At 42.2% G+C, this 26,037-nt stretch overlaps 1 protein-coding gene across 5 annotated transcripts in view; it reads left to right on the forward strand.

Annotated features, from left to right (window-relative positions):
- map7d1a (MAP7 domain containing 1a) overlaps positions 1–26,037 on the forward strand; it is a 46,052-nt gene that overhangs the window by 16,841 nt on the left and 3,174 nt on the right. Inside the window, exons 3-18 of one of the 5 annotated variants that reach the window (XM_084358688.1) lie at positions 5,375–5,443; positions 6,177–6,197; positions 9,217–9,380; positions 9,580–9,691; positions 13,129–13,233; positions 14,504–14,626; positions 14,759–14,880; positions 15,371–15,501; positions 16,393–16,631; positions 17,761–18,022; positions 18,677–18,857; positions 19,741–19,845; positions 22,004–22,054; positions 22,142–22,202; positions 24,463–24,544; positions 24,914–25,152. In XM_084358688.1, coding sequence (XP_084214814.1) covers positions 5,375–5,443; positions 6,177–6,197; positions 9,217–9,380; positions 9,580–9,691; positions 13,129–13,233; positions 14,504–14,626; positions 14,759–14,880; positions 15,371–15,501; positions 16,393–16,631; positions 17,761–18,022; positions 18,677–18,857; positions 19,741–19,845; positions 22,004–22,054; positions 22,142–22,202; positions 24,463–24,544; positions 24,914–25,152 — 2,067 coding nt within the window. Of the gene's footprint in view, positions 1–5,374; positions 5,444–6,176; positions 6,198–9,216; positions 9,381–9,579; positions 9,692–13,128; positions 13,234–14,503; positions 14,627–14,734; positions 14,881–15,370; positions 15,502–16,392; positions 16,632–17,760; positions 18,023–18,676; positions 18,858–19,740; positions 19,846–22,003; positions 22,055–22,141; positions 22,203–24,462; positions 24,545–24,913; positions 25,153–26,037 lie in introns of all 5 variants that reach the window. The other 4 variants (XM_084358686.1, XM_084358689.1, XM_084358687.1 and 1 more) reach the window with 4 other exon arrangements.

Here is a 26,037-nt window from a genome sequence, read left to right on the forward strand (position 1 = left end):
GTGGACAAAACAAGACAATCCAGGACGTCATCTTGTGACCAACTTTCAAAATCTTTAAAAAAGTAAAAAGTACGGAGCAACAACTAATTGACTTTAGGGCTGCAATATCTGTCATTGTAACTCAATAACATATCAGTGGAAACAAACCTAAACTGTCAATAGAATAATATTCCTGACATCAAAATACTGAGTGCAGTTTAGAAAGAATGAAGGACACAGACATCAGTCAGTATCAGTCCGCCTCCCTCAGTCCAGGTGATTCACAATTACTCAAATCAATGAATTGATTATCAGAATAGTTGATAATTCATTTAATTGTCATTGGTTGCGGCTCTAAATAGAGTGCACTTGCTCAAAGGTAAAACTTATAATGGAGGCTATATTTGGCCTGACGTGAAGCAGCTCTTCCAGCAGCGCAGTTACATCTGCAATCTGCTGGAGTTTGGTCAGCTCTCTTGAGGAAAGTTAATGCTTCAGTATCTGAGTTACAGTGACCGCATGCTTTCAGACGTGAAGCAAAATCCAATAGAGCTGCGTCAGTTTATCTTCCAGTGTTGGAACAAAAGTGGAACAGAGGCTTCTGTGTGAGAACATCTCAGCTTTAGGCTCAAAGGTTTTAAGCACAATTGAATTAGTGAAGAAAGTAGCCCAGTAAAATATGGACAATGAGCTTTCTTGGTAAGTGGAGCGCTAATGCTGATCAGTACCTTGCACTGCCCCCTAATGAAAGGTGAGTGAAGGGAACGTGAATAGGAATCCCATTTCAGCGAGCGATGCCAAGAAGGCATTTAGTTTGACCTCATGGCACCATCGCTATTTTCATAATACCACCACTTGAACTGCTTGCAGACACTGGCTAACAGCACATGCAGACTCTAAGGAATATGTTTGAGGGTTTTGGGAGCGTAAGCCTCTTTTCTCTCTCCCCTTTATTCATTATCCATTAATCCATTCACTGTGGTCATGGTCTTTATTCCCTTAGCGTGAGGTGACGCGGATAAACCTCCCCCAATGCCCCAAACTGCTCCCAAAACTGTAACAATGCGTCCAGTTTTGATACCTTGTTGTGACCTTAGCCACTTGAGTAATACCAACACATTATAGTATTCTGTGGTTATTCACCAAAGTTTGGTCTATTTTAGAGAAATATGAAGTTGAGTCCTCAGTCTCCTGATTCCAGAAATGACCCACACTTCCTTTTTGTCCTTCAAGTTCCTTTTCCGCTGGGTTTGTAAAGCTCATTACTTGTGAGCATTTGCACCACCCAGAGGGGTATAATGAAGATGAAAAGCACTCTGCAGCTCCTTAATTAGTAAAATGAAATGGTGAGGTTTGTAGCTCAGTTGGGAGCGGTTGCTTCTGGTAATGCCCAGTTATATTTTTTACATCTCAAGCAACGTTTTCCTCTGAAAGCAGTGATTTGCTTCAGTTTAAAACCCCTTTCACACTGGACCAAAAAAACCCACCAACATCTGGATTTTGTCTTCAGTAGGAAAAGGGTACAATTGGCGTACACTCCCACATCAAATGACTCCGCAGTAGTTATGGGTACTTATCCGATCACTGTGATAAAAACATGACATCCGGGTCGACATGCTAATTTTCGCATCTTTTCCGACGCGATGCTGACGACACGTGTGATACTTTTCCATCCTTCTCTGTTCAAGCAGTGCTCGAACATCGTTCAGTCAGTGTCGAGTTTTGAAGATAGACTGAAGTTAAAGATTAAAACTGATGCAACCACCGAAACATTGTCACTGGCCTCCATGCTGCTTTCTACTGTTCACTGAAAAAAACCAAAAACAAAACAGAAAGGCAATCTCATCTAATGGATCTTGTTTTTTTGACGGTTGCATCTTATAAGGTCGCAACTTATGCTATACAGTAATGTTGTCACGACACCATAATGTCTAACTTCGATACAATACCTTGAAAAATGGCGATATTCATTACCATTTTCAATAATGCGGGGGACATTTAACACAACTAAGCATGAAACTTTAAATATCTAGTACAGGATAAATCTAATAAGATTATAACATGACAATGAGATAAAACTTATCTTGGCTAGTAGCAGAGAACAGCAGAAAGACTGTAGTAAACATCAAATATGACACTTTTTTTAATTTACAAAGATTTGTTTTTTCTTTTAAGATTGGAACTAAACTAAAAATTATATGTGTTTCAACTGGTTATCGGAGAGAAGAGAGATTAGGGAAATGCAGCTGGCTTGACGCTGATACTGCACCAAAAATTATTGAGATGAGTTTAAAATACTCTGTACGTATGTATCGATAGTTTTGACAACACAACTAAGCAATATATCCTGCAATGCTGCTATTATACCTCAATTTAGAAGAAAACAACAGAGCTGACATTTTGAGAAGGTGCCAGAATGTGTGCGTGTACAGTCTGGAGCCCCAAACGCTGCACCTAGCAGCATTTTTCTAGGCCATTCTGTTTTTGTCTCCGAAGCTTTGTGCATGTGACGTTATGATTAACACGGTGCTGAGTTGCAAACAGCAGCACATCACACTGACCAAGGCCGTGCACATGGGCTTTCCATAGTCCTATAAATATCAAAGTGGGTCAGGGGTTGTTCTTAGGGGAGACTGCATGGCAGATTGTTTTCGTGTTTATGATTCACGCCTCTGCCTATTAGACGTTGGAAGGATGAGTTCCTTTGTGTTCGACGTTGAACATCTGGTCTGTGAAGACGAGGGAGATGATGTGGTGTGAAGACTCGGGGAAGAGCCAGACTGCATCCTGTGCCATTGTTTCCCTTTGGTGGACAAGTTATTGCCAATACACTAAGAATGTATATACGTGATTTCACATGGGAGCTGTTTTGATTAATAGACCTTACAAGCTATTTATTTGGGTGGGCTGCAGAAATAGATTTAGGAAAATACTGTCATGAAAACATCCCTCTCTAATAAAGCACACACTCACTGTAGGATTGGAGCTAAAATGTGAGGATTATGTTATGTTATATTATGTTAAGTGACTGCATAATACAGCACAGATCTTCTGAGTTCGGCAAACCAGCCCTCTCTGTAAGAGCAATCCATTTTTGGAACTCAGTACCAAGTAACATAAGGCCGAGCCCACACATACACGGGTATTTCTGTAAACTGGGTTTTAGAAAAGAAAATATCTCTGTCCAGGCGAGCGCTTTAGCACCGTTTGAGAAAATATCTCCATACAACACACCTGGAAATGCATATCCCATGGCCATGCGCATACACTGGGCATGTGCGTGGCGTTGTAAACAGATTGTATACTGCGGTCGGTAGCTTGGTTACAGAAAATGCTGTGAGTGAGGCAGGGAAACGTGACTTGCTGACTAATTATCCAGGAAGATTCTGTGAAGACAAAACATTGTCCCGTTTTTCTTTTTCCGTCATTGCAAAATCGATGTCCGTTTGTGTCTCTCTAAATATAACGTTGCACAATATAACATCTATTCTACCACTGTACAAACTGAAATAGTGATAATATCATAACATGTAGCCTACTCAAAGTTCACATTTGCTAATGATGCTACAAACACTGATGAACGTGTGTGTGTCTGCGTCATCATTTCCAAAAATCTCAGTTTCTTTTCTGTCCAGCCATGAACACTGAAAACAGCGTTCCACCCTGGCAGAAAAGGCTTTGTTTTAAGAAATACCCATGTATGTATGGACGGGGCATAAGAGAGTGCTGCAGCTTTGATGATTTTGAATTTGAGATGAAATCATGGCTAAAATCAACCCTAATCATGTTTCCATCACGCATAAACGCAAATATAATCTCATTGTTATTGTAGTGTTTTAAATTATGAGATCTAATTGTTGTCGTTGAGGTTGCTGATGTTGTTGTACAGTGAATATGTACTGTCCGTAACTGTTTTTTGTACTGTGCAGCTTATTTTCTTAGTCTCCTGCCCAGGGGACTACAGATATATAATATATAGATAGATAAATTAATTTGCTGTAATCGTATTTGTGTTGTAAACAAGGCTGCAATTGATGTCCAAACCCAAATACATTCAGTCTACAGCAAACTTCACATTTGAAAAGCCGCAACAAGTGAATTGTTGCCATTATTACTTAAAAGAACGGCTATTTATCATCACCAACCCATAGACTTATTGATGAAATACATAACTGTTTCAGCTCTTCTGGTAAAATATTTTCATTGGTATATTCTTTGGAGGACATGCAAAAGCAAAGGGTGCCTTCAGCAAGTAGAGTGACCCAGGAAGTAAAACCAGCTATGCTCAAAGGCTGCAGTTTGAATTCTTGAAATGGCTCACTTCAGCGTTGGCTCGCACTGCCGTTCCTCTTGCCTTTCCTTTTTTTTCACTGAGTGGTTCCACTGAGGTATTTGGAAGGAATGTTGTGCATGAGAGAGACTTCAGAGACGTCACACAGAGAGAAGACATATATGTAAGTGCTCCCCTGTAGTCATAACATATCACAGTCAAACATGCACCCACGACCAGATGGCACAGGAGATTTACTGAGCCTGCCACATGCTGCAGCTTTGATGTGGAGGAGATTGGCTTCCAAGAGGAATTTTCTTCACACGTTCATTCTTTGTGTTAGAAAATATAGCACACTCCAGCTTCGTCCATTTGTCGAGCATCGGCTTCGAAATGTTGACGTTGCCAGTTTCCTGTCATTGTCTTGTGGCATGCATTTCCTTGTGGTGACGTTTTTTTTAAAGTTTAAAGCGTCTGCTGCTTTGACTTAGCAGCAGGGAAGAAAACATTTACAGATATTTCTGTTTATCAGACGGCTGTGCGTCATTGTTGCCTCAAGCCAGTTTTGGGTTGAGGAAGGTCGGACAGGCAGCTGTTATGGCGGATGGTACAAAACATGTGGCTAATAGTGCATCTTCAGGATTTTGCTCTTCCTGTTTTCCTAGTAACTTTAGTGCTTTGTTAACATAATACTATTTTAGATATACTGAATTATAAGACACACCGTAAGCTCTTTTCACCCCACAGTGGATACGTAGTATTGAATTATATATTCTCTGCATAACAAGTGGCCCTCAAGGATTCTAGCTACGGTGAGCCCGACTAACCAGCTTTAATTAAGCCCTTAGTAGCAGTATGTTAGCCCTAATTGTTCATTTATATGGAAGTGTGTCATGAATTTAATTTGGTGGGATACAAGGCAAAAAATTCCCAGATATTGAATTTCTCTCGGGCTGTGTTGTTTTGTTTTGAGTCGCAAGGAACCATAAAGAAATGTCAGGTTTAATTTATCAAAACAAATACTGCATCACCGAGGTCTGAATGGTTTGGACTTGATAGAAGTTAACAATGTGACACCGCTCACTTACACATCCTCTCTTTCTTCCCCCTCTATTCTCACCCCAGACATCATAAAGTCAGAGGACAGGCAGAAGCTTGCCAAGGAGCGGAGAGAGGAAAAGGCCAAATATCTCGGTAAGTGGAAACAAGGGGTGGGAGCACGAGCCTGTTACATAGGAAGAAGGCTCCCTCTAGTGTTGGGGTGAAAAAGTGTCGGTCGTGTTGCTGCTGAGCTGGCTTCAGGCTGCAGATGGCTTGCACATGCAGCACGGGGAGGATAAAAGGGGTAGTTTGAATAGTTTGGGCTTTTGTACAAAAGTGACTGAAATCAGCAAAAGCCAAGCAGCCGCCATTTTACCAAAGACGAGCGAGCGCTCATTTTCTACGTGCATGTTGAAATGAGCATTTGCCCATTGTGTTTTATATTATTTTATTGTTTGACTCATTAGCGCTTTAACTCACCTCTGCACTAAAATGTGCTGTAATACAATTTGAGTTACGTAGGGATATTCCTCACACTGACAAAAATGATGAATAAAGAATTAAAAACTGTATTTTTTTAGCCATATGTGTTAATAAATGTAACTGTTCGCAGCTTTTTGCAGTGTGATGAATATCTCTTGCGCAACAGCACTGAGTCATAAAAGCACTGGAACCCAAAATGGAGCAAAATTTTCTCAGTGCCTTTTCATTGGGCGTCACACGAATCGACACAGCTGTGTCAGCTGATGCATCTCTTTGCCAAGTCCTTATTTTTCTCATGAACACACGGCTGTCACGTTGTCTCTCGGCTACACGCTGCTCAAACACTGCTTTGCATGATTGACAGTTGCCTCTGTCTTCTTTCTCACCCCTTCCCCCCCTGCAGAAGAGCTCAGCATGCTACAAGGTAAGCCACTCACCTATGTGTATGTGGTGGTGGTGGTGGTGGTGGTGGTGGTGGTGATGTCCTGATTCATTCTGTTGCATCTGGGTGTCTCAACTTAAACATGTTCAGTAGTTTTAACTAGAGTTGGGCAATAGACCAAAAACTCATCAACATACAGACACCAGGAGTCACCGAACAAGCTTGTTCATGTTGGTGTGTCTGTTAAAAACTCATTGCATACGGCTTCAAGAACCATCCCCTGTTAAACTGCATGCTTCATTTCACCTCTTACTTTATAACAAAGCAGCATCTGAAATAACCAGCACCAATGTTTATCTTTCAGTCAAATCTGTTTAAAATATGAACTTTTTGTAGACATATTGCAGACTTGTCATATTCAGGAAACCTGGATTGGAGGTAAAACTTGTCAGTTTGGCTATTTTTAAAGACGCCACATAAAGGAGGTACGATATTGAATTTTGGCCATATTGCCCAGCCCTAGAGCCTTTTCATTCATTTAATCCTCATGGCGTTTCTTAATTTAAAATCATGGTTGTATTTTTTCTTCATCTTGGAATTTCAACTAATTATAACCTTTTCCCTCCCTGAACATCATCAATGTGTCTTTTTGCCAAATTCATGTAGGCATAGACTGACCTCTTAACCGATCATTTATCCCTGAATCAATGCTCTAATTAGTTGTTTCTCAGTTCAGATATGTGAAGATGTAACGAGCCCTGAGTCTGAACTCTGTTCATCCACATGTTCCAATTGCAGAAACCACTATGTTAAAGATAACACGTTCGAACCACATGCCACAAAACTACTGTGATTACCATCTTACTGGAGAAATTGGAGGTTGAAGAGAAGCTTGCAGCCAGATTTATCTTGGCTGTGAATTTACATCCAAACAACTTTTATATTGCCAAACACAAAATCACACAGTGCAGAATGTCCCGAAATAGAAAAATATGTAAAGTAGTTTTCACTTGTGTCGATACAGAGCTGCTTCGTTATGTATTGCAGACATTTTTTTCCTTTCAGCTTTTGTCATCTCACAGGGTTTTGTCAGCTCGGTACTAGACAGAAAATTTAGAGTAGTGGTAAATTGGTAAAATCGCGTTGAAGTCCTCACGACACTGATTTCTTTTAACTATCACACTCATACTTTCAGTAGTGCCCCATTGTCTAATCCCACTGTGTGTTCGACAGCAGTAAGATGACTTTGACACACTTCGGAGCGTGGATCAGTCTAATTGGGCGATCACCGGGCGTGCCAGATGGTACAGGTCTGATTTAATACTCTCAGTCAGACCTGGATAAAAGATAAGATCCCGCCAATGCTTTTGTTTACAAGACCAGCTTAAAAGAGATCTTATCAACCATCACCAGTAGTATTACTAGGCTAGTAGTATAAGGGGCACTGTTAGAAAATCACAACACATCCTAGCTCGTATCTTATTGTTTTCTTGTCACGTTTAAGTGAAGCTTTGAAAGACTTGCGTCAGGAAATCGGCCGCGACTGCACAGAAGCCTCTCCCCTGCCTTGTCTGTCTTTGGTTGGATGATATGAATAGTTCATGTACCAGAGCTGGAGCCGCGCGCTGTTTATGACTTATTTAATGGTCTTACTGTAGTAGGTCCCGAAGCTACTTGTCAGTGCTGATCATCGTCAGGAGAGAGCTGAGGAATGCATTTTAAAGCAATGTCATCTCAAGACATTCAGAATTGGACGTCTGTTAATACGAACTCCTGGTGTAGATGCACGAATGACTGATGGTGAAGGTGACTCTGACGCTTGTGAGCTGAAATAATTTAGACTCTCGCCATAGTTTGGTGTCACCATCAATCATCCAGCCAGTTTCAGTTCATTTTCCCTCCTGCAACCAGCACCTGTAGTCTGGAAAACTACCAAAATGCTTCTGTTGAATGGGTCAAATTCCAATATGCAATCAGACTTGATTTGTTTGGAAAAAGTGGGTGCAGTCTTTCTACATTAAGTTTGTGACCTTAAAGGTTTCCCTTGGAGGAGAGAGGAAATGTTATGGATGTGGGAAGCTGTAATCCATCCCAGCAAGCCTTGAACATTGCATTTGAGGGCGGTTGAAGCAGTTTCCTCCTCCCTGGTTCTCATCGCAGCACAACTAGTGAATTATGGAGCACTCTACTTTCCACTCTACTACATATTTGTAAAGATGTGTCTTCTCTCAAATTGAGGCCATCGAGCTGCAAGGAGCCGAGATACGCACTGCAGCAGATTTTTTCTTTGCCTCAAGGTTGCTTCCGTGCAGCACCTCGGTATAACTCAGCTTTCCTTTCCCTTCTCGGATAAAAGCAGAACTGCGTGCCTCCCAATAAATTTGAACCCTCTAGCCTCCAGCATCTCTGCAGTGATCCGTCACCATAATCTGAAATCCACAACCAGTTGCTTTTGTTGAATCAAGTGCCGTTGAAAAACTAAGCCTCGCCTCCTTGCAGAGGCCAATTCTTCATGGAGGTTTTACTTTGCAGTTTAAAGAAATATGGCGAGTTGTGTACACAGCGAGGCAGCTGCATAAGGCTTCTTTACGCCCTCTTTAAATGGCTCAGGGACAAGGAGACGATTTCCATATCAAAGTGTGTGGTTCATTGAAGCTGACGTGGAGGCTTGATGCGATTAGCGTGGTGTAAAACTGTCACTTCAGAAGCACTGTATCTGTCTAACCCGGCATTATGCAGGATTCTGTGGAAAAAGTCAAGTAATTGAATTTATTTTTCCAAACACAAAGCACGATTGAAGTGAAGGGCAACATATTTTTTTCAAAGGTGGCTTTTAACATCAGAGGCTTGACTTTTGGGATATTTCCTTCAAGCTTCAAACAGGATTTTTCTTGAACATCCCGACAGATATAACATTACGCTTTTAAGTCTAAAACCGATAAAGGTAATGCATACCGCACCTACAGTATTCTGAAAGGACAGGGAAGAGCGAGCGGGCTCCTTTGTCCAGTGCTCTTTAGGTAAAATCTCACCTTGACTGTGTTTTTCTGTCCCATCTTAGCTGCTAAAAAGAGCCAGTGGCTGGAGAAGGAGGAGAAGGCGCGGCAGCTGAGGGAGCAGCAGCTGGAGGGACGCCGCAGGAAGCTCGAGGAACAGCGGATCAAGGCGGAAAAGCGACGATCCGCCCTGGAGGAGAGGCAGAAACAGAAACTGGAGAAGAATAAAGTACGTTCTGGCAACAACGCTGTCTATGTTGAGAACAATCTATTATGTATGTGATGGTGTTCCACTTTTGCACTGATATCCAGAGGTGAAATGTTAATGCCCTCCCTCACTGGAATGGGAACAGAACAGGGTCAGTTGCAAGATGAGAGGTTTCAGCTAGGCATGGTGCTTGACTCTGTCCTATTCTCATCCTCTCCAGGAACGCTATGAGGCTGCCATCCACAGGTCAACCAAGAAGACGTGGGCAGAAATTCGCCAGCAAAGATGGTCCTGGGCCGGCGCGCTTAGCCAGAACAACAGCCAGAAAGAAGGTGAGTACACGGATCTAATCTGGACAGGACTCGCTTGTGATCAGATCTATATTGTTGATATGAGGCAGTTGATGCAAGTTATTGATGCTTTTATTGATCACAGTTTCTGTCTGTTGAGGTTTTTATTCGTCATTATTGGCTTTTGTGTTTCAGTGCCATTAACCTCTTATGGCTAAGTCCATTAGAGGAAAATTATGTCAGCATCGGTCTGCTATCAAGCAGCTTCCTGTCACTGTTTTCACTGAAGATCGTTAGTACGTTACTCCTACGTCCTTGCAGAGGTTTCTTTTATTGTTTGAAGAGACCTCAGACTTGTTCATCAACTGTGCTGTTACAGATTTGCAACAGATGGATTTATAATTATTTTTATTATTAATGAGTCTCTTTTTTCTCAGTTGATCACTTAATCATTTGGTCTGTGTGATGCCAGAAAATAGTGAATAATATCTATTTTCCCAGAGCTCAATGTGATGTCTTCAAATTGCTTGCTTTATCCAAAATTGTTCGAAAACTGAGAAAAGTCTTACATCCTTTTTCTTCAGAAGCTGACACCAGGAATTGTTTGGAAAATTAATTAGCTATCAGAATTTTTGTTGAACTGAACAGTGTAGGTACTGCAGTGGTGGCCTGTGTCTCAAAAAATTTGGGAGGACAAGAGGGAAAAAAAACTCACTCTGCCATTTTTTTATTTTTTAGATTTAGTGATGTTTTATTTCAACCAAGTACTATTTTATCCCTCCTCCCCTCATTAACAGTGGAGGAGCAGCCTCCCCGAGGTAGATCTGAAGCACTGCAGCCTGAAATTGGTGCATTATTAGCTCTATCAGGTGGAAAATAATTGTGCTGTCTACTTCTCACTTCCATTTGGCTCAGTCATGTGTACAGTGTTTAATGCTCAGTCCTGGCTTTGGCATATGATGTGGGCAGGTGCACAGTCAGGAACGCTGCCCAAACATATTTGGACAGCAGTGGAGGTTTTGTTTTGTCATATTTTAATCTTCTGTCACACTCCTCCACCACTCACCATGTTCTCTGATGTTAGTTACTGCAGCTCTGTCCTAGCAGGCTGCAGGATCATGACCAGACTATATCGATCGCACAAGTGAAAATGTATTCTGCTGCTTCATTGCAGCACCTGCAGCAGGCAGGGATCTGTGGACTAGCAGCAAACTTTATTATGCCTATTTTGAATTGATAAATGTCCTGACAGTCCTACAGCAGATGAGATCAGTCTGCACTGACTGCGGTGGCTGGATGGTACTGTGGAAATTATGTTTTAACAATGCCGCCCCTGTCCCTGTGTGCCATCCACCCGACGCGAAGCTGTAAATCTTAAGAGACTAGACTTCTATCTCATGTCATGTAATCGCCTCTGCCATATGCCAGGGGAATTATTGACTCTCTAATCAATCTCTCGCTTCCTTCCTCCCTCACCAGCCTGCCGCCTGTCAGATGGTGGAGGCAAACAAGCGTAAACAGACTGCAGTGGAATGACGCAGAGTTCAGAATGTTATTTAGGAAATTCTCCAAAGTCTCGGCCTCTGTCAAAAGAGCTAACTGCCTCAGTCACTGCTTTAATAGACAAGGCCTGCTTTGATACTGTGCCTCCATTACACTAATGTTCTGTGAATCATGCCTGACGACATTTGGGTAAAGCAGAGTGTTTATATTCCTTTAATACGCTGCAATCAAACAGACTTGGGATGGATGTAAGTTTTGCACATGGATTGCACAAGTTTTGCCCTTTTCTGAAGCCAGTTCACGTCGTCAGCTTTGAAATGAGTGGATGTTTCCCAGCAACCTCTTTCCATCACTGGTTTGTTTGTTATGGTTGTTTTGAGGTGTCTCTTCTGGGTCACTGTTTGTGTTGGTAGCGTTCAAGGTTCTTCATGAGTGTGGTTGACACGCTCTCTGGAGTTGGCATTGTTGTGAAGTCGGCATAAACCTTCAATCTTTCATCTGGAATTTTGAGAAGGATCTTAAAGGGTCAATTCACCCAAATCCCCCTCAAAAAGTCAACATATTTTCTCACTTACCTCAGTAGAGTAGAATTCAGTTTAGCGTGCTCACAGCATTACAAATGACCTAAAAATATATATAATATAAAATATTTATAAGCAACAAAAGATGTCCCGGTTACTCTGAATAATCTACTCACCTCACCGCCAGCAGTTTTCACTGCTTCTCTAGTAAAGTAATAATGCAAGTGAAAACTGCTAACAGTGCATTGTCTGGATTATCCAGAGTAACAAGGACACTAAAAGAATTGTTGCTGTCATTTTTCATTGTATTGTAATTTGCTGCCTTGACAATCGATTTTCGGTTAATCAGTAATAATATATGAAATAGGCTCGGGCCGATATTAGATAATTGTCGAATATCACGATATTTGCCATCATAAGCAATATTTTTCTCAGTATTGACCAGCTGTGTGAAGGAAGTGCTCTGACTGTATTTTAATTTATCACAGTGTTATTTCTCACCTAGCTGGCCCTCTAGAGTTTAAAGGGAAGGGAACCAGTGACAGACTGCACTTAATATATTATACTACTACACTATACTATATATCTGATTTAAAAGTTCCCATTTAATATATATATATATATATATATATATATATGTATGTGCTGCTGCAAAAGGACCTTTTTTAATCATACTATTCAAACTACTAATAAACATAAAATACAAATACAGTAAAATACTTTAATTATAAATTGTAAGAAAAACAAGACCCCCTCACCCAGTGGTGACAGGATTGTGTATTGCCACATTTGGGACGAGACAATATCTACAAGAATTTGTATTGTAGCAAGATGCCATTTAAAGCCTAGTGCCCATCTCTGGTTGTTGATTAATACATTTTTAATCAGTTAAATTCTACACAGCGATTTATCAATTCATCATTAATCATTAACATCTCTAGTTTGTCAAAAATCTCATAAACAGAACTCTTGATTTTCTTGTGCTATATAAATAAAGTCTGTAATTTATTATCGTATAATTTAAAACCCGGGCAAATAAAACCAAAACTATCTGCAGTGCTAAATACCGCAAGAGGTAGGTGATTTGGGTGAACTGGCCCTTTTAAAAACTGTAGCATTTGAGGAATTCAGAAACATTAAACATCATTTTTGACACACGTTTTGTGCCATGGACGCCTGCCTACACACCTAAAGGCGAGCTGAAGTGAACATATGGCGCACTGTGTGCGAGCATGCAGCGTAACAGAGTGGATATTATTGTAGACACGTTGAGCGCACAGGAATCCGCTTTAACGGCGGTTGCTCGCATTACCAATCGGTTACTTGACAGTGTGTGGGCGTATGTTTGTAGAGGCGTCGTTGGAGCGTAACGCATTACGCCACAGAAGTTCCCATTCTTCCTCTCAACCATGTGACCTGTGTGAACATCTGTGTGGCGCTCTCTTGGCTTCTTAGGCAGATGCTCTGTGTCAACGGTCAACCTGCCCAAACACGTGGACACTGTTATAAACAAGCGACTGTCCAAGTCCTCCGCCACGCTCTGGAACTCCCCCAGCAGAAGTAAGGCAACATCTGGAATGCCCTCCCCCCTCCTGTTTAACTGTCCATCACTCTGCCACCGTCTCTGAAACCCGTCCGTCATTGTCTTCTATTTTTTTCAGTTCCTCTCTCTTGATTTCAGTCCCTCTCTTGTGCTTGATGGTTGACAGCTGACCCATTTCCATCTTCCAAAACCACTATGAGTTCTTTTTTTGTTTAATTTTCACCTCAGAAGTTGGGTCGGGTTTTTGTTTGACATGCTCTGCATGCTCGTATTTTAATGTGGGTTATGTCCAGTGTTCGTGTTTTGTTTTGCCGCCTTTTATATATCCTTTGGTTGGTTCATTGTGTGGTGGTCATTTCATGTGTTTGCACAGTCCAGTGGATCCTTTTGTTCTCATTTTCCATCATAACACACTGGCTATGGGATGTCTTTTATGTTGATTGAATGCTCTATTGATTGATTATATGGAGGTGGTTGTTGTTCATAATTGACAAATACTCCTTTGAATCAAACTTTTCTTCACGCTTCGGATGAGCGCGTTTCGAAATTAAACCAGGTCACGGTGTACTCCTGCAGAGAAGGAGAAAACTTCTCAAAGTAAAGTTAGTGAGTGAGTCAGCATTTTTCAGGAGATAATGTATTCCCAAAACTCCCCCGGAGCAGGTACTGTTCCTCTGTGATGCTGGAAAAAAAATAGACAGGTAACTTCTCTGTCCCTCATGTCGCCCTCCTCCTCAATCTCAACACGACTACACACCCTGTCAGCATCCACTGTAACAAAAAAGAAAGGTGTCTTCCCCAAATAAATACTGATGAGTCCACATTCTTCTTCTTCTCTGCTTGTATGCTCAAGGCTGTGGTTATAAATAACCAACTCACTGTCTAGACAAGCTTTTCAAATAACTCTCTCTCTCCTGGGTGGTACCTCTACAGCCCAAGGTTATACTAGACACATTTACTGAGCTCATTTTCTTTCTCTTGTAATCTCTTTGGGTGGCACTGAGGTGTTTAATTGGGGTTTTGTGTATTTTTGTTCAGGTTTGTATGGCTTGTGGGCATATTACTACATGTGACCCATAACCTGAATCACTGTTTCTTTTCATTTTCCTTTTGGTGACAAATTTTAGACTTAATTTTTGGTAAGGTGTCTGGGTAATGAAGGTCTCTGCAAAGATTGATTTTAAATGGGCCCATGTTGCTCTCATACTTCTGGTCTGGGTTATCCTTATGCTGGGGATATCAATCGAAGACTTATCTTTTGGAGTTATCTGTTTCTCCTCCCTGCAGCCCGTACACTTGCACTGAGTCCATGGGAGAGCAGTATAGTCGACCGGCTGATGACGCCGACGCTGTCTTTCCTCGCCAGGAGCCGCAGTGCTGCCAGTGTCCTCAACAATGGCAAAGATGGTCGTAAGTTTGAAAAAAGAAAAAAAAAATGGATTAACATCTTTCCCGCAGTTAATCACGCTGCCGTATAGATTTTTGCTAAACGTAATTAGACTTGTATTTTCTCCTCAGACTCTCCTCTCTGCCCCCGTTCAGCCTCAGCCAGTCCCCTCACCTTGTGCGCCCACCAGCCCCACCACCGTTGCTCCGACCGCTGGAGAGTGACGTCCAGCACACCCGACATCACCCAGCGCCAGCACAGACGGAGCTCCACACCTGTAAGTGGGCCTTATTAGATTTTGCCCTGTGGTTGTCCTCTCTTTAATATTTAAGCTGTGTATGATGGATTCTGGGGTGAATAGTTGGACTACTCATAGTATTTGTAGTAGCAGTAGTTTAACTTCTTCCCACTCCACGGTCATCAGACGGTAACAACAGCACTAGACAAGAGCGATAAGTAAGCTGTTTCCCAGAATAAAAGCACAGCTAAAAGGGCATGAAATTAATAACAGCTGATTTTCTACATGTGGGTTTACAATTCACCGGAAACTGACTGAAAGTTTAACAGTGATATTGTTGGATTGAACTGTGGCCAAGACAGTAAAACATGTACCTGTCCAGACTTCTTCTCCTCCTGTGTTTTATGTATAACAACCTACAGAGAATCTTGTCATATTTTGTGTTTTCATGACAATGGCATGCTGTCTTTGGAGTGCACATGAGAAGACTGAAATATTTTTACCTTTTTTTCATCCTTTTGTTGTACAGATGGATAAAAACAAGAAAGAAAAGAAAGACAAGGAGCGGGAGAACGAGAAGGAGAGAATCGCCCTCACTAAAGAGAAGGTGCTTAAGAAGAGACAGTCTCTACCCAGCATGAGACACAGACCTGACCCGAGGTAGCGCATTGTTTACTTCTTCTTTTTTATTTATTTATTTTTGTAATTTTTACTTTTAATTCAGTTAAGTTTGAAATCTGTGAGTTCATTTCGATTTTATTTATAAACATTGAAAAAACCAACAAACTTTGCTGTCACCTTTTTCTTACTTGTCATATTAACCACCAACCTGGTTACTGATTTAATCTACAAGACCTCTAAATAGTCACACATAACCACCGTATAAAATGTATGTAATTTAAAGCTAACATCCCCACTTAAAAAAAAAATACTTTAATCTTCCATTTGAATAATCAAACATATAATCTGCTATTTTGATGCTCATACAGACATGGTCAGAATAAAACTGTAACATAAACAAGGATAACCTTACATCCCCCTGACCCACTGTTTGTCTCTGGTCAACGGCTGGGCTAGCCAGAGCTACCGTGTTTACGTCTGCATGATAATGGCTGCGTATTTCATGCTCTGTTTGAGCCGAGGCAGATCCCAGGACGAGTGGTCACTTCCTCTTTTATCCCCAGGCCACTAAAATAAGTGACATCAGTGACAGAAGGGATGGAATAGGAGAAGAAAGTTCTCCTGACTCAACAAAAAGGCAACAAAGAGCTTAGCTGTTAGCTGTCAGTACCATCAGTGCCAGAGGATAAAAAGAAAAAAACGTTGTCTTCAGCATAATGGATGTTTCCCCTTTAAGTGTTGCGTTGCCTGTAAAGCTGGGATCCGATAATGCACTGTAGGGCTGATGCAACTTTTGAGTGCTTTGTCTGCTGTGAACCTGTTGAAGAAGTCAGGTTTCTTCAGGACGTGTGTCATTTTAAACAAACATTCGGGCCCTGACCTTGGTCCAAATGCATTACAGCATCAAAATATATTTTCCCTTTTTTTCAGTCCAAGTCCTTTATCAAGACAACGGCCGTCATCCCCAGCCACGCCGAAGGGCAGAACTGCCTCACCAAGCCCCGCCGCCTCCCCCAAGCCTCCATCCACACGTGGAAGCCCGTCGACTCCTAAAGCTCGGCCCAAAAGAGCCAGGACCCCAGCCAGGATAGACCACCGCACCTCCTCCCCCGCCCCAATCGGAAGAGTGAAGGAGCCTCGCAGGCCTGCCACCCCCGAGGAGAGAAAGGGTGAGTGCAAACAGTTTTGATGAGTAGATGGATTGAAAATCTCAGCATCCTTCTGGACTTAATGTTCGTACGATGTTTCAGTTGCAGAAAATGCCCTCGGCACAAAAACTGAAGCTGCAGGTAGCAGGGAAGCAGCAGGGACAACATTTAGTTTAGGTGTAAAAAAAAAATCAGCCAATTTTCCCTTGCAATACAAATTTGACCAACAGTGATAACTTTAATTATATTTTCTTTTTTCTAAATAGTGTGAAAAATCATGCTTGATTTTAGGAAAAGTTGACAAAAAAATTAATTCAACATACATTTGCAAGCCCTTTCTGGATTTTTCAATCACCTCTCACAAGATTTATCTGGAGATTTGCTCATTTGACATCACGTGAACTATGTATGGAACTGTGGTGGACAACCTGTCATCAAGTGATAGAAGTCCTGTGATTATATCATGCTGTATCTGCAGATGAAGACTATAAAAAGATAATGACGCTGTGGAACAAGCCAGCACGTAGGCCTTGAGTAAAGATTATTATTATTAACAACACAATAATCTGCATTTGCTTGCAGTTTCTCATCACATTGATCTACTGTCAGATTTGCACAGTCCAGCACATCTGGATATTTGGTAGCTTCCCTCCACAGCTGAGTCATACTTTATTTTTTAAGTATTTTTTAATTTATTCCCAAGGAGTTCATCACTGTCTGGCTTGGTCTCTTCCTGGCCAGGAGAATGGATCTACTGGAAACAGTGAACAGGCCTCTGGAAAGTCCGTATTTCTTTCAAGAAGAAATGGGGAAAGATTACCATCAGGCTTAATTAGCCGTAAAAACAAAGGGAATGCATTCAGAGAGCCACACACAGCTCTGTGGCCTGTGTCTGCTCACACGCAGCACTAAGAGGCTGCACTAATCAGTCTTAATTATATAATTACCAAGCTCTTAGGCTTGAAGCAGCCACGGCTGTTTACAATTTCCAGTTGCTGAGGACAGAATGTTTCAAAGTGCATGTGAAGAGAAAAGACTGCAGTTTCATGCTTTATTAATAACGACTGATAGGCACCACTTTAAAGGGAAGCTTCAATAATTGTTAAGCTGAACAACACCAGATCTGTAACACTCGTTTTCCTTGTTTCAGGCTCCCCCGCTCCTGCCGGATCCTCGGCTGCTGCCTCACCTCATGTGTCGACAACCACTGCCAAATCCCCCTCACCTGAGCCGGCCCATGCAGCTCAGTCTGCCCCGGCATCATCACCTGCACCCTCTCCGTCACCCAAGCCCATGGCGGGCACCAACAGCCAAGAGGAGGCGGCTCGCATCCTGGCAGAGAAACGCCGACAGGCCCGAGAGCAGAGGGAGAGGGAAGAGCAGGAGCGCCGCGAACAGGAGGAGAAGGAGAGGTCAGAGGGTTTTTTATACGCCGCACAGTGTTGACCTTGCAAGATCTGTCAAGTTCTTTCACCGTGCAAGAGGCGAAAGAAAATTTAAACACGTGTATGTCCGTGCTGAAAGACAGTAATTCCCAAGCTGTGTTCCCACTTAGGGGTTTGGTCTTTTAACCACCAGTTTTTTTTCCCTATCAGCCTTCTCAAGAATTGCACAGAAGGTCACGGGGGACAAGTGGAACCACTGTGTATATAACATTTGAACTGAAGCTGAAGTATTGTATGGTTGGTGTAGAATACGATGCCGTAGCCGCTTTTTTTGCTCCAAAACAAACCTCACTGGTGACATTAATCTATACATAAAAAAAAAGATCAGTAAAACCGAACAGGAAGGCTCCAGCACATGCCCGTCTGTGTGAGACCTCATCCAGCGCTGGACGTGGTGTGTGTAAGCATTAAGAGTTTAATAGCCTGTTAGCTGATTCTAACCACAGCAAGTCGCCTGAGAGCCCGTGTTGGCACTCGTACTTCTGATTGTTTCCATTTCCTTTAATAGTTCGGTTGCGTGTGAACTAAAGAGGAAATGTCCTGCCGATAGAATAATTAGAAATTGTTTACCACAGGATTTAGTGGAAAATACCCTCAGCTTTTACGCCCAAAACCCTTTAGGATCCTGAGAGAGGAGCGGATAGCGAGGGAGGCCGAGGAGAGGCGACGCAGGGAAGAGGAGGCCCGCGCCATGGCCGAGGAGCAGCGGAAGAGGGACGAAGCCCAGCGCCTGCAGGACGAGAAGGAGGCTCAGGAGAGAGCCAAAGCCGAGGAGGAGGAGAACCTACGGCTTCAAAAACAGGTATGCTCAGCGTCGACGCACGGCGTGTCGGGGAAAAGCAGCTTAAATGGAAGTTGTTAGTGAGGTTGGGTGTTAGTGCAGTGGGCAGTAACTCACCCAAAGCTCAAACACACTCCACTGCATCCTCACATCATTCCCAGGCACTTTGCCCATCACACCACAAGCTGAAAAAGCTCCCCCCCCATCTTCTGCAGTGTTTTTCAATGCCTCTTGTTTACCGTTTCAACTGAGCAGCTCACCTCATACTGACCTTTAAAAGCACAGTCCAGAGTTTCTTTTTACGTCAGAGGGGCTGTTGTTGTCCTCCTTTTAAAGGCAAATATTAACCCGAGCTGGTAGCTACAATGAATGTGCTCTTTTTATTCTTCAGTTAGTCAAATAGCCATCAGGAGGAATATTGACTCTTCCTGTATTTGCCAGGGAGAAGCAGAGACAATTGATTCATAGAAACTGATTTCCAATTGGAACAGGAAATGTGTCTTTTCATCACAGTATTTGTTTATCCTGCAGACCTGTAACGTGATCAGCACTGGCACAGTCTTATCTCTGCGACTGGTCCGTTTCCCAGCTCTTACGCTTTGCCACCCCCTTGTGGTCTCTCACAGAAGTGGCATTTGTGGTTAAACAAGATCCAATGTAATTATACAAAGGCTCAAGTATTGTATTTCGCTTTGATTGGGCCTCACAAGGCTGTAAATGTTGAAAATAGATCTTTTTTGGCTCATAGGTACAGGAAAATATCCCTTTTGTGGCTGTAAACAATAATTGAAGTGAGCAACCACACCCTTGTTACGTAAAAGGCATGTTATTTTGGCTGAGTTTTTTTTCCCTCCTTCTGCCGGCATTAAAGTTGCGGTTGGATTCTCGCCTGTGTGTGTTTCAGAAAGAAGAGGCTGAGGCTAAAGCCCGGGAGGAGGCGGAGAAGCAGCGTCTGGAGAGGGAGAAGCACTTCCAGAAGGAGGAGCAGGAGAGGCTGGAGAGGAAAAGGGTAGGGCGATGCATCCGTGCTCGCATCACTGTCCTTTCAGCCAGATTTTAAAGTCATTTCACAATTGATTTCACAATGGAAATTTCATTTCCAGTCCTTTCTAATAGACTCTGAAGAAGTTTAGCAATCCTTTGTCCCAGCTCTGCTCAGAGTAACACAACATTAATTCTGTAGTAAATTCTCTATAAGCGCTCCTCCCTCACTGGAGGTATTATATTCTGGGGTTCGTTCATCCTCTGGTCTGCCATATGACATGCCAAACGCAGGCTTGAAAGTCGACTCCCTGAAACCAAGATGGATGATGTTTTTGGCTTATCCAGGATCGGCTGTCTGCATGCCATGATTTAATAGGAGTTAGACCCGTGTGAGTGTGAAGCTATATATAAACACTAATAATGGAGATCTCGCTGTGCTATTCATCTCTGTGGATTGTGCAGATCTTCGCACGTGTGTGTGTTTCTGTAACAATAGTGTTCCACCCACATCCATCAGTAAGCCCACGCCTCTGTATGCTAGCTAAGCCTTTCTTTCCCTCTCCTCATTTTCTTTCCATGTGTGGGTGACTCTTATCTGGGCGTGCCAGGCCTGGCTCGGCCAATCCGAGCCAGGCTCTTTGCTGGAATTAGCCCACAAGAACAGCGTGTCCTCTGCCCCAAAGACTTGCCTAACTTCTACCCAAACCGACAGGCTGACTCTTGTTATCGCCTCAACAAAGAGGAGTTTGTGGTCAGCAGGCACAGGTGGTTTAAAGTATCCAGAGGAGCGACACTGAAACTCATTAGACACACGAGAATCTCTCGTCCCGAGGCAGAAGTTTTGCAGCCACACTAGATGCCAAAGCCATGAGTGTGTGAGCTGTCTATGAATAATCTTGGACCATAAAAACTCTTCACTTTTATGAGTGGCAGCTGCAGTTATGGTCCCGGGCTAGCTGTGTCCTCAGATGAGGGTCGCATCTTGTATCTTCTGCCTTCGGAGCATACAAATGAGTCACAGAGAACGGTTCACATTTGTCTTTCCTTTATCCTACTGTCCTCTGTTCGACCATCCTACGCTGGCGTTCCAGCTGAACACACAAGTGCTGCTTCATCATTTTTGACACAGCCCTCCACCTGGAGACACAAGGGTGCATTCACTTTAAGCATAATTAGATACAGGAGACAGGAAATCCCTTTTTTCACCAGCGGAGAGAAGCGATGAACAACAAAATGTGAAACCGTCAGTTTTTCTAGAAAACGGTCTGACCTGGATTCAGACTAGCCCAATAAACCTAACCCAGTTTTTACCAAAGTTAAATGATGCTGTTTCTTGTGAACGCTGCGTTAAAGGATAAGTACCGTTTTTTACAACCTGGACCTTATTTCTGGCAAAAGATATGGTCATTTACTCACCCAGATAACTTTGGTGTCATTCGGCGTCGTTCGGACGAAATTAGATCCAGTGTAGCGGCGATATATCCATATAATGGGAGTAACGGGGCATCGACACACAGCCTCTATATAACACATTATCTGCCACGAAACTAGTTCATTTCATCAATATTTTGTTATGAAATGCTAGCGCTATTAGCCTCTGAGTCCGGGCTCGTCTATTGTCAACATCCGGGGTCTGTAGGCTGATCTACTACCTCTGACCTGGAAGATGTCGTCTCTGAGCTGCGCGCGCACCCGCGACAGCGCGCCTTGTTTACCTGTAGCTGCTGCTGCTAGTTTGACCCCGGATGTTGATAACGGACGAGCCCGGACTCAGAGGCTAATAGCGCTAGCATTTCATAACAAAATATTGATGAATTTAACTAGTTTCGTGGCAGATAATGCGTTATATAGAGGCTGTGTGTCGCTGCCCCGTCTCTCCCATTATATGGATATATCGCCGCTACACTGGATCTAATTTCGTCCGAACGACGCCGAATGACACCAAAGTTATCTGGGTGAGTAAATGACCATATCTTTTGCCAGAAATAAGGTCCAGGTTGTAAAAAACGGTACTTATCCTTTAATAACTTTCTGATTAGTGTTATGAAAACCGAAACCTTTATTTGTTAACGTCATAAACACATCTACCCTGACGTCTCACTGTGTTGCTGTAGAAAAGCAACAGACATGTTGCATTTTGTTTGTTTGTTTGTTTTAATCTCGTTCCTCTTTTCTTTCATCAGCGTCTGGATGAGATCATGAAGAGGACACGCAAGACAGACGGAGGCGAGAAGGTAACGTTTTGATATTTAATCAAAACAACATGCCAAACCTTAACTTTGCAATTTAAAAATGACCGTAAACGTCTCCCATCTTCACAGAAAGAGGCAAAGTCCTCCCCTCTCGCACACGTCAATGACAAAGAGGCAGAGAGCAGCAAAGGTAAGCAGAACATCAGTCTGAACGAGGCTGCCTTTTACAAGACATCCACAGGTGATTCAATAAAACCTTTACACAAGACAAGCCTTTAATCTGCAGGAGTTGTTTAGGGGAATTGTCTTCATGGATCTCCCATTAATGTGTTATCTGTGGAGGGATTTCAAACAAAGCTGGTTTCAGGAATCCACTCAGAAGTGGATTTCTAGCTCTTACTGCTTTGTAGGTCATGCAGATTTGCTAATCATAGTACATTTTATAGTGTCTGACTCATACGTATCCCACCTTAGGGTGATATTTGATGACGCACCACCTCTCCCTCTGCCTTCTTTACCTCTTCCATATGTTAGAATACACAAAATCACAGGTATTCGTTATAGTTTTGCTCTCATTTTCCCACGTGAGTCAGCTTCACATCGGACGATTTGTATAAAACGGTTATTAGATTATATTTCAGTCTCATATCCTGCACAGCTGCAGTTGGAGTTCTTCTTCTTTGTAAAATAGGACCCATGTGTGTTGTTTGTTGTCCAAGCTGTGGGACTGTGGGAGTCAGAGAGGAAGAGTGATAACTGTTGCCGGCTGTTGTCATGAGCCAAGACATTTACAACTGACACAAGCAATAATAAGGACACTTGATGTGGCAAAGGCCTTACCCATGCACACTTTTCCAGCTACTTTAACCATGGAAAAAGTCTGTTCCTAACCCTTTACCAGTCACACTGAGAAATACATTTGCAAAAAAATGATTTATTGGAAAAATGGGTTCCTACGTCTACATAGCTAGCTTTTTTGCTTTTTTTTATTCTAGGCATGAACTAACAAGTAGCATGCATCACTAAAAGCTTTTCATTTGTGTGACTGAAGTTTATAGTTTAAGGGGTAGAGTATGTTAAAAAATCACCAATTTATAAAAAAGAACATTTTCTTATTGTAACATACACAATAAAAGCATTGTAGTAATGCTCTCTATGTGATTTCAAATGTATTGTGTATATTATATTCAATATAAGACATTTAAAGATAAAATGTGATACAGGGATAATAAAGAAATATAACAAAACTATACTTTACTATTCTATAAAAGAAGTGGAAATGAATAGAACTAAAATATAATCAAAATATTAAAATGCATCTACCAAAACATCAGCTTATAATGTGATGTAAAAGGTGAACAGTCAATGTAAAATCATAGAAGTATTAATCAATACAATTTCGGCACAGTGTTTATGCTAAGCTAACTTTTCCAAGGGTATCGTAGATACACTTTATTGTCACGATGCGGTAACTCAAAAAATAATTGTTAGGGGTCTAGAATAGTGTCAGTTGTCAAAGTGATCGAAGTATCGAGAAATACCCATACTGAATATTTGAAACAGTTTCAGTACGAAGTTTACGCAGTATGGATGCTCCAGTTCTAGCTGAGTTATCTTCACTGTTCTCTCTCGACACATGCACCGCTGCAGCGCCTACATAGTCCCACCTCCTCCAGAATTGAATAAACTTAGAAGCTGTTGTGCTCAACACACCATACACGAGCCTTATTATATATTTTTTTATATAATACAATTATGAATTTTTATTCCCATCAGTGTTTCTTATCTCAACTTTTAGCGTCACTTGAAGTCAATATATGAAAAGCAGCTTCACGCCAATCAGCTTCTGTTTTTTTGACAGCTTTCAAAGATCTCTTTTTAAAGATGGCCACCCAGCGGATATAATATAGTTTTACAAACTATATTCAGTAAGAAGAATAAAGACAAACAGCCAAACATAAGTTTTTATTACAGCAATTTGATTGAAAAAGGTCAACGGTCTCTTCACAAGAGTTAACAGAACTATATTAAGAAGCACAGAACTTCCCTCCTTGTCTAAACTTCCACGTCACGTACAGTCGATGACTAAGATGAAGGGGATCAATGTGGTGTGGGAGATATGCTGTTTGTGGCAAACTTCCTCAATGCAGGAATACATTAGCCAGCCCCAGATGTGGTCGCAGGCCTGGCAGGCGCGCCTCTGCTCTAGTCAGGGGAGTGGAGATCTGACTCAGCCACAGCCATGTCTTCATCAGAGCTGAGTTAGGGAGATATGAACTTGGAAAGATGCCTCAGGAAAATTTGAAAACCTTTTTCCTGCCTTTTTAAATTTAGCTTGACACACTTTCTAATGATCATTAATGGTTTTCATCACACTGTGTTTGATCATGGAGCGTAGGATCATGTTAACGTGCATGGTCTAAAAGTCTGTTTTACTTTGTTTCCTCTAGCATCTGCTGAATATCAGCCAAAGCCAGACGTCAAGCTGCCCAACAACATGACAGAAAATGGACAGACCAACGTCAACGAAAGGTAAAACTATCGCTCCTTTTGTTTAAAAACCATTGAAAAGTTTCTCTGTGCTCATACTGACGCAAGACCACCATGCACGGTGTAAAACTTGTGTGCCAGAAAAGTAAGCCAGGAGTTGACTGTTGTTGTTCTAAACCTCAACGGAAAACACAAGCAGCCGCAGGACTCTGGCCCACAGTTAACAATCGCAGCACTGAAGAAACGGTTTGGTTTCTAGAAATGTTTACTCTTCGTATGCGAACACATTTCTCGGGGTAGATTTTAAGAGACTCCCGTAATTGGACAGCGGTGGAATGACTCATTTGTTGCATGAGTCACCCCGAGCCGTCATAAGTACAACCATATTCTTCTGTGTCTCCCTCTCTGCAGCAGCCCCTCGGTCCAAGTGGTCAACGGGGTCCAGCCTGCGAGACATGAAAACGGTCTGCCCACTAAAGGAGACACTGCCCACTTCGGAGATATCATCCATCTCACGAATCACGGCAACACCACCAACGGAGCACGGGAGAAGTCTGAGACCGGTATGGCCAGCGAGCCGATCCTCGCGTTCGAGAGCGAGGATTCATTCATGAAAAAGGCCGGCCCCATGAAGCCTCAGCATGTGGCAGGTACAGAGCAGACTGCACACAAGAGAGACCACAATACAAACATGTGAAAACACTTTAGACTCGACATTAACACTGAAAATATAAATATATATAAAATTAATAAAAAACATGTTCGCTAGCCAAAAAGTGATTTGTGTGCACCGTCATAATTCTGAGATAATCCTGTAAAAATGTAAAATATGGACTCTGTGTTACCGGTTCTCCCACACACACACACTCGTGCTAAACATATTGAACTTATTACATTCTTACAACCTCTACGAACAATCTCTTTTGTCCTCTTCTTGTGGCTGCTGGCTCTTCCTCCAGTCAAATTTTGGCAAATTTTTTATCGTTCGACTGTTGGCCTCCGCCGAGTCATTCAGGGATTTTCAATTGCATGGAGTTTAATGGGTTTTGTTTTGACAGAATTTTAAACGAGCCATGAAGAATTATGTTATTTTGATTAAATATTACCATTTTAAGCTTTGATTTGGTTATTTTTCCCGATTCGAGGACTCGTAAACGATGATGATATCTGTTTCGGCAGTTTCTGGCTGAGATAAATGTTGTTATTTTGGCTCGGAGGATCTGGTTTAAGCATCACGAGCATCGGTGCTCCAATTCGGTTTGTCTTCTCATCTGTTCCTAATAAAAAGTAGCAGCAGACACAACCGTGATTCACTTACAACAAGCGTGTGTGCTTATTTGCACTGATCTGGTTTTACACTTGGCCAAGTTCACATTACCCAATAAAGACTGCAGTATGAGGTCCATAGTTAGTGCTGTTGTCCTTGGCACGGAGTGACCACGAACCTGAATTTGCACTCTAGCTAACGTGCAGGTCATCACTTCAGAGAGAGTGTGTTCCCCCCTGAGGAGAGGATGGTGTGACATGGAGACTCC

This window comes from Pagrus pagrus (assembly GCF_965226575.1).
Source record: "Pagrus pagrus genome assembly, chromosome: 7".
In the NCBI taxonomy this organism is placed as follows: domain Eukaryota; kingdom Metazoa; phylum Chordata; class Actinopteri; order Spariformes; family Sparidae; genus Pagrus; species Pagrus pagrus.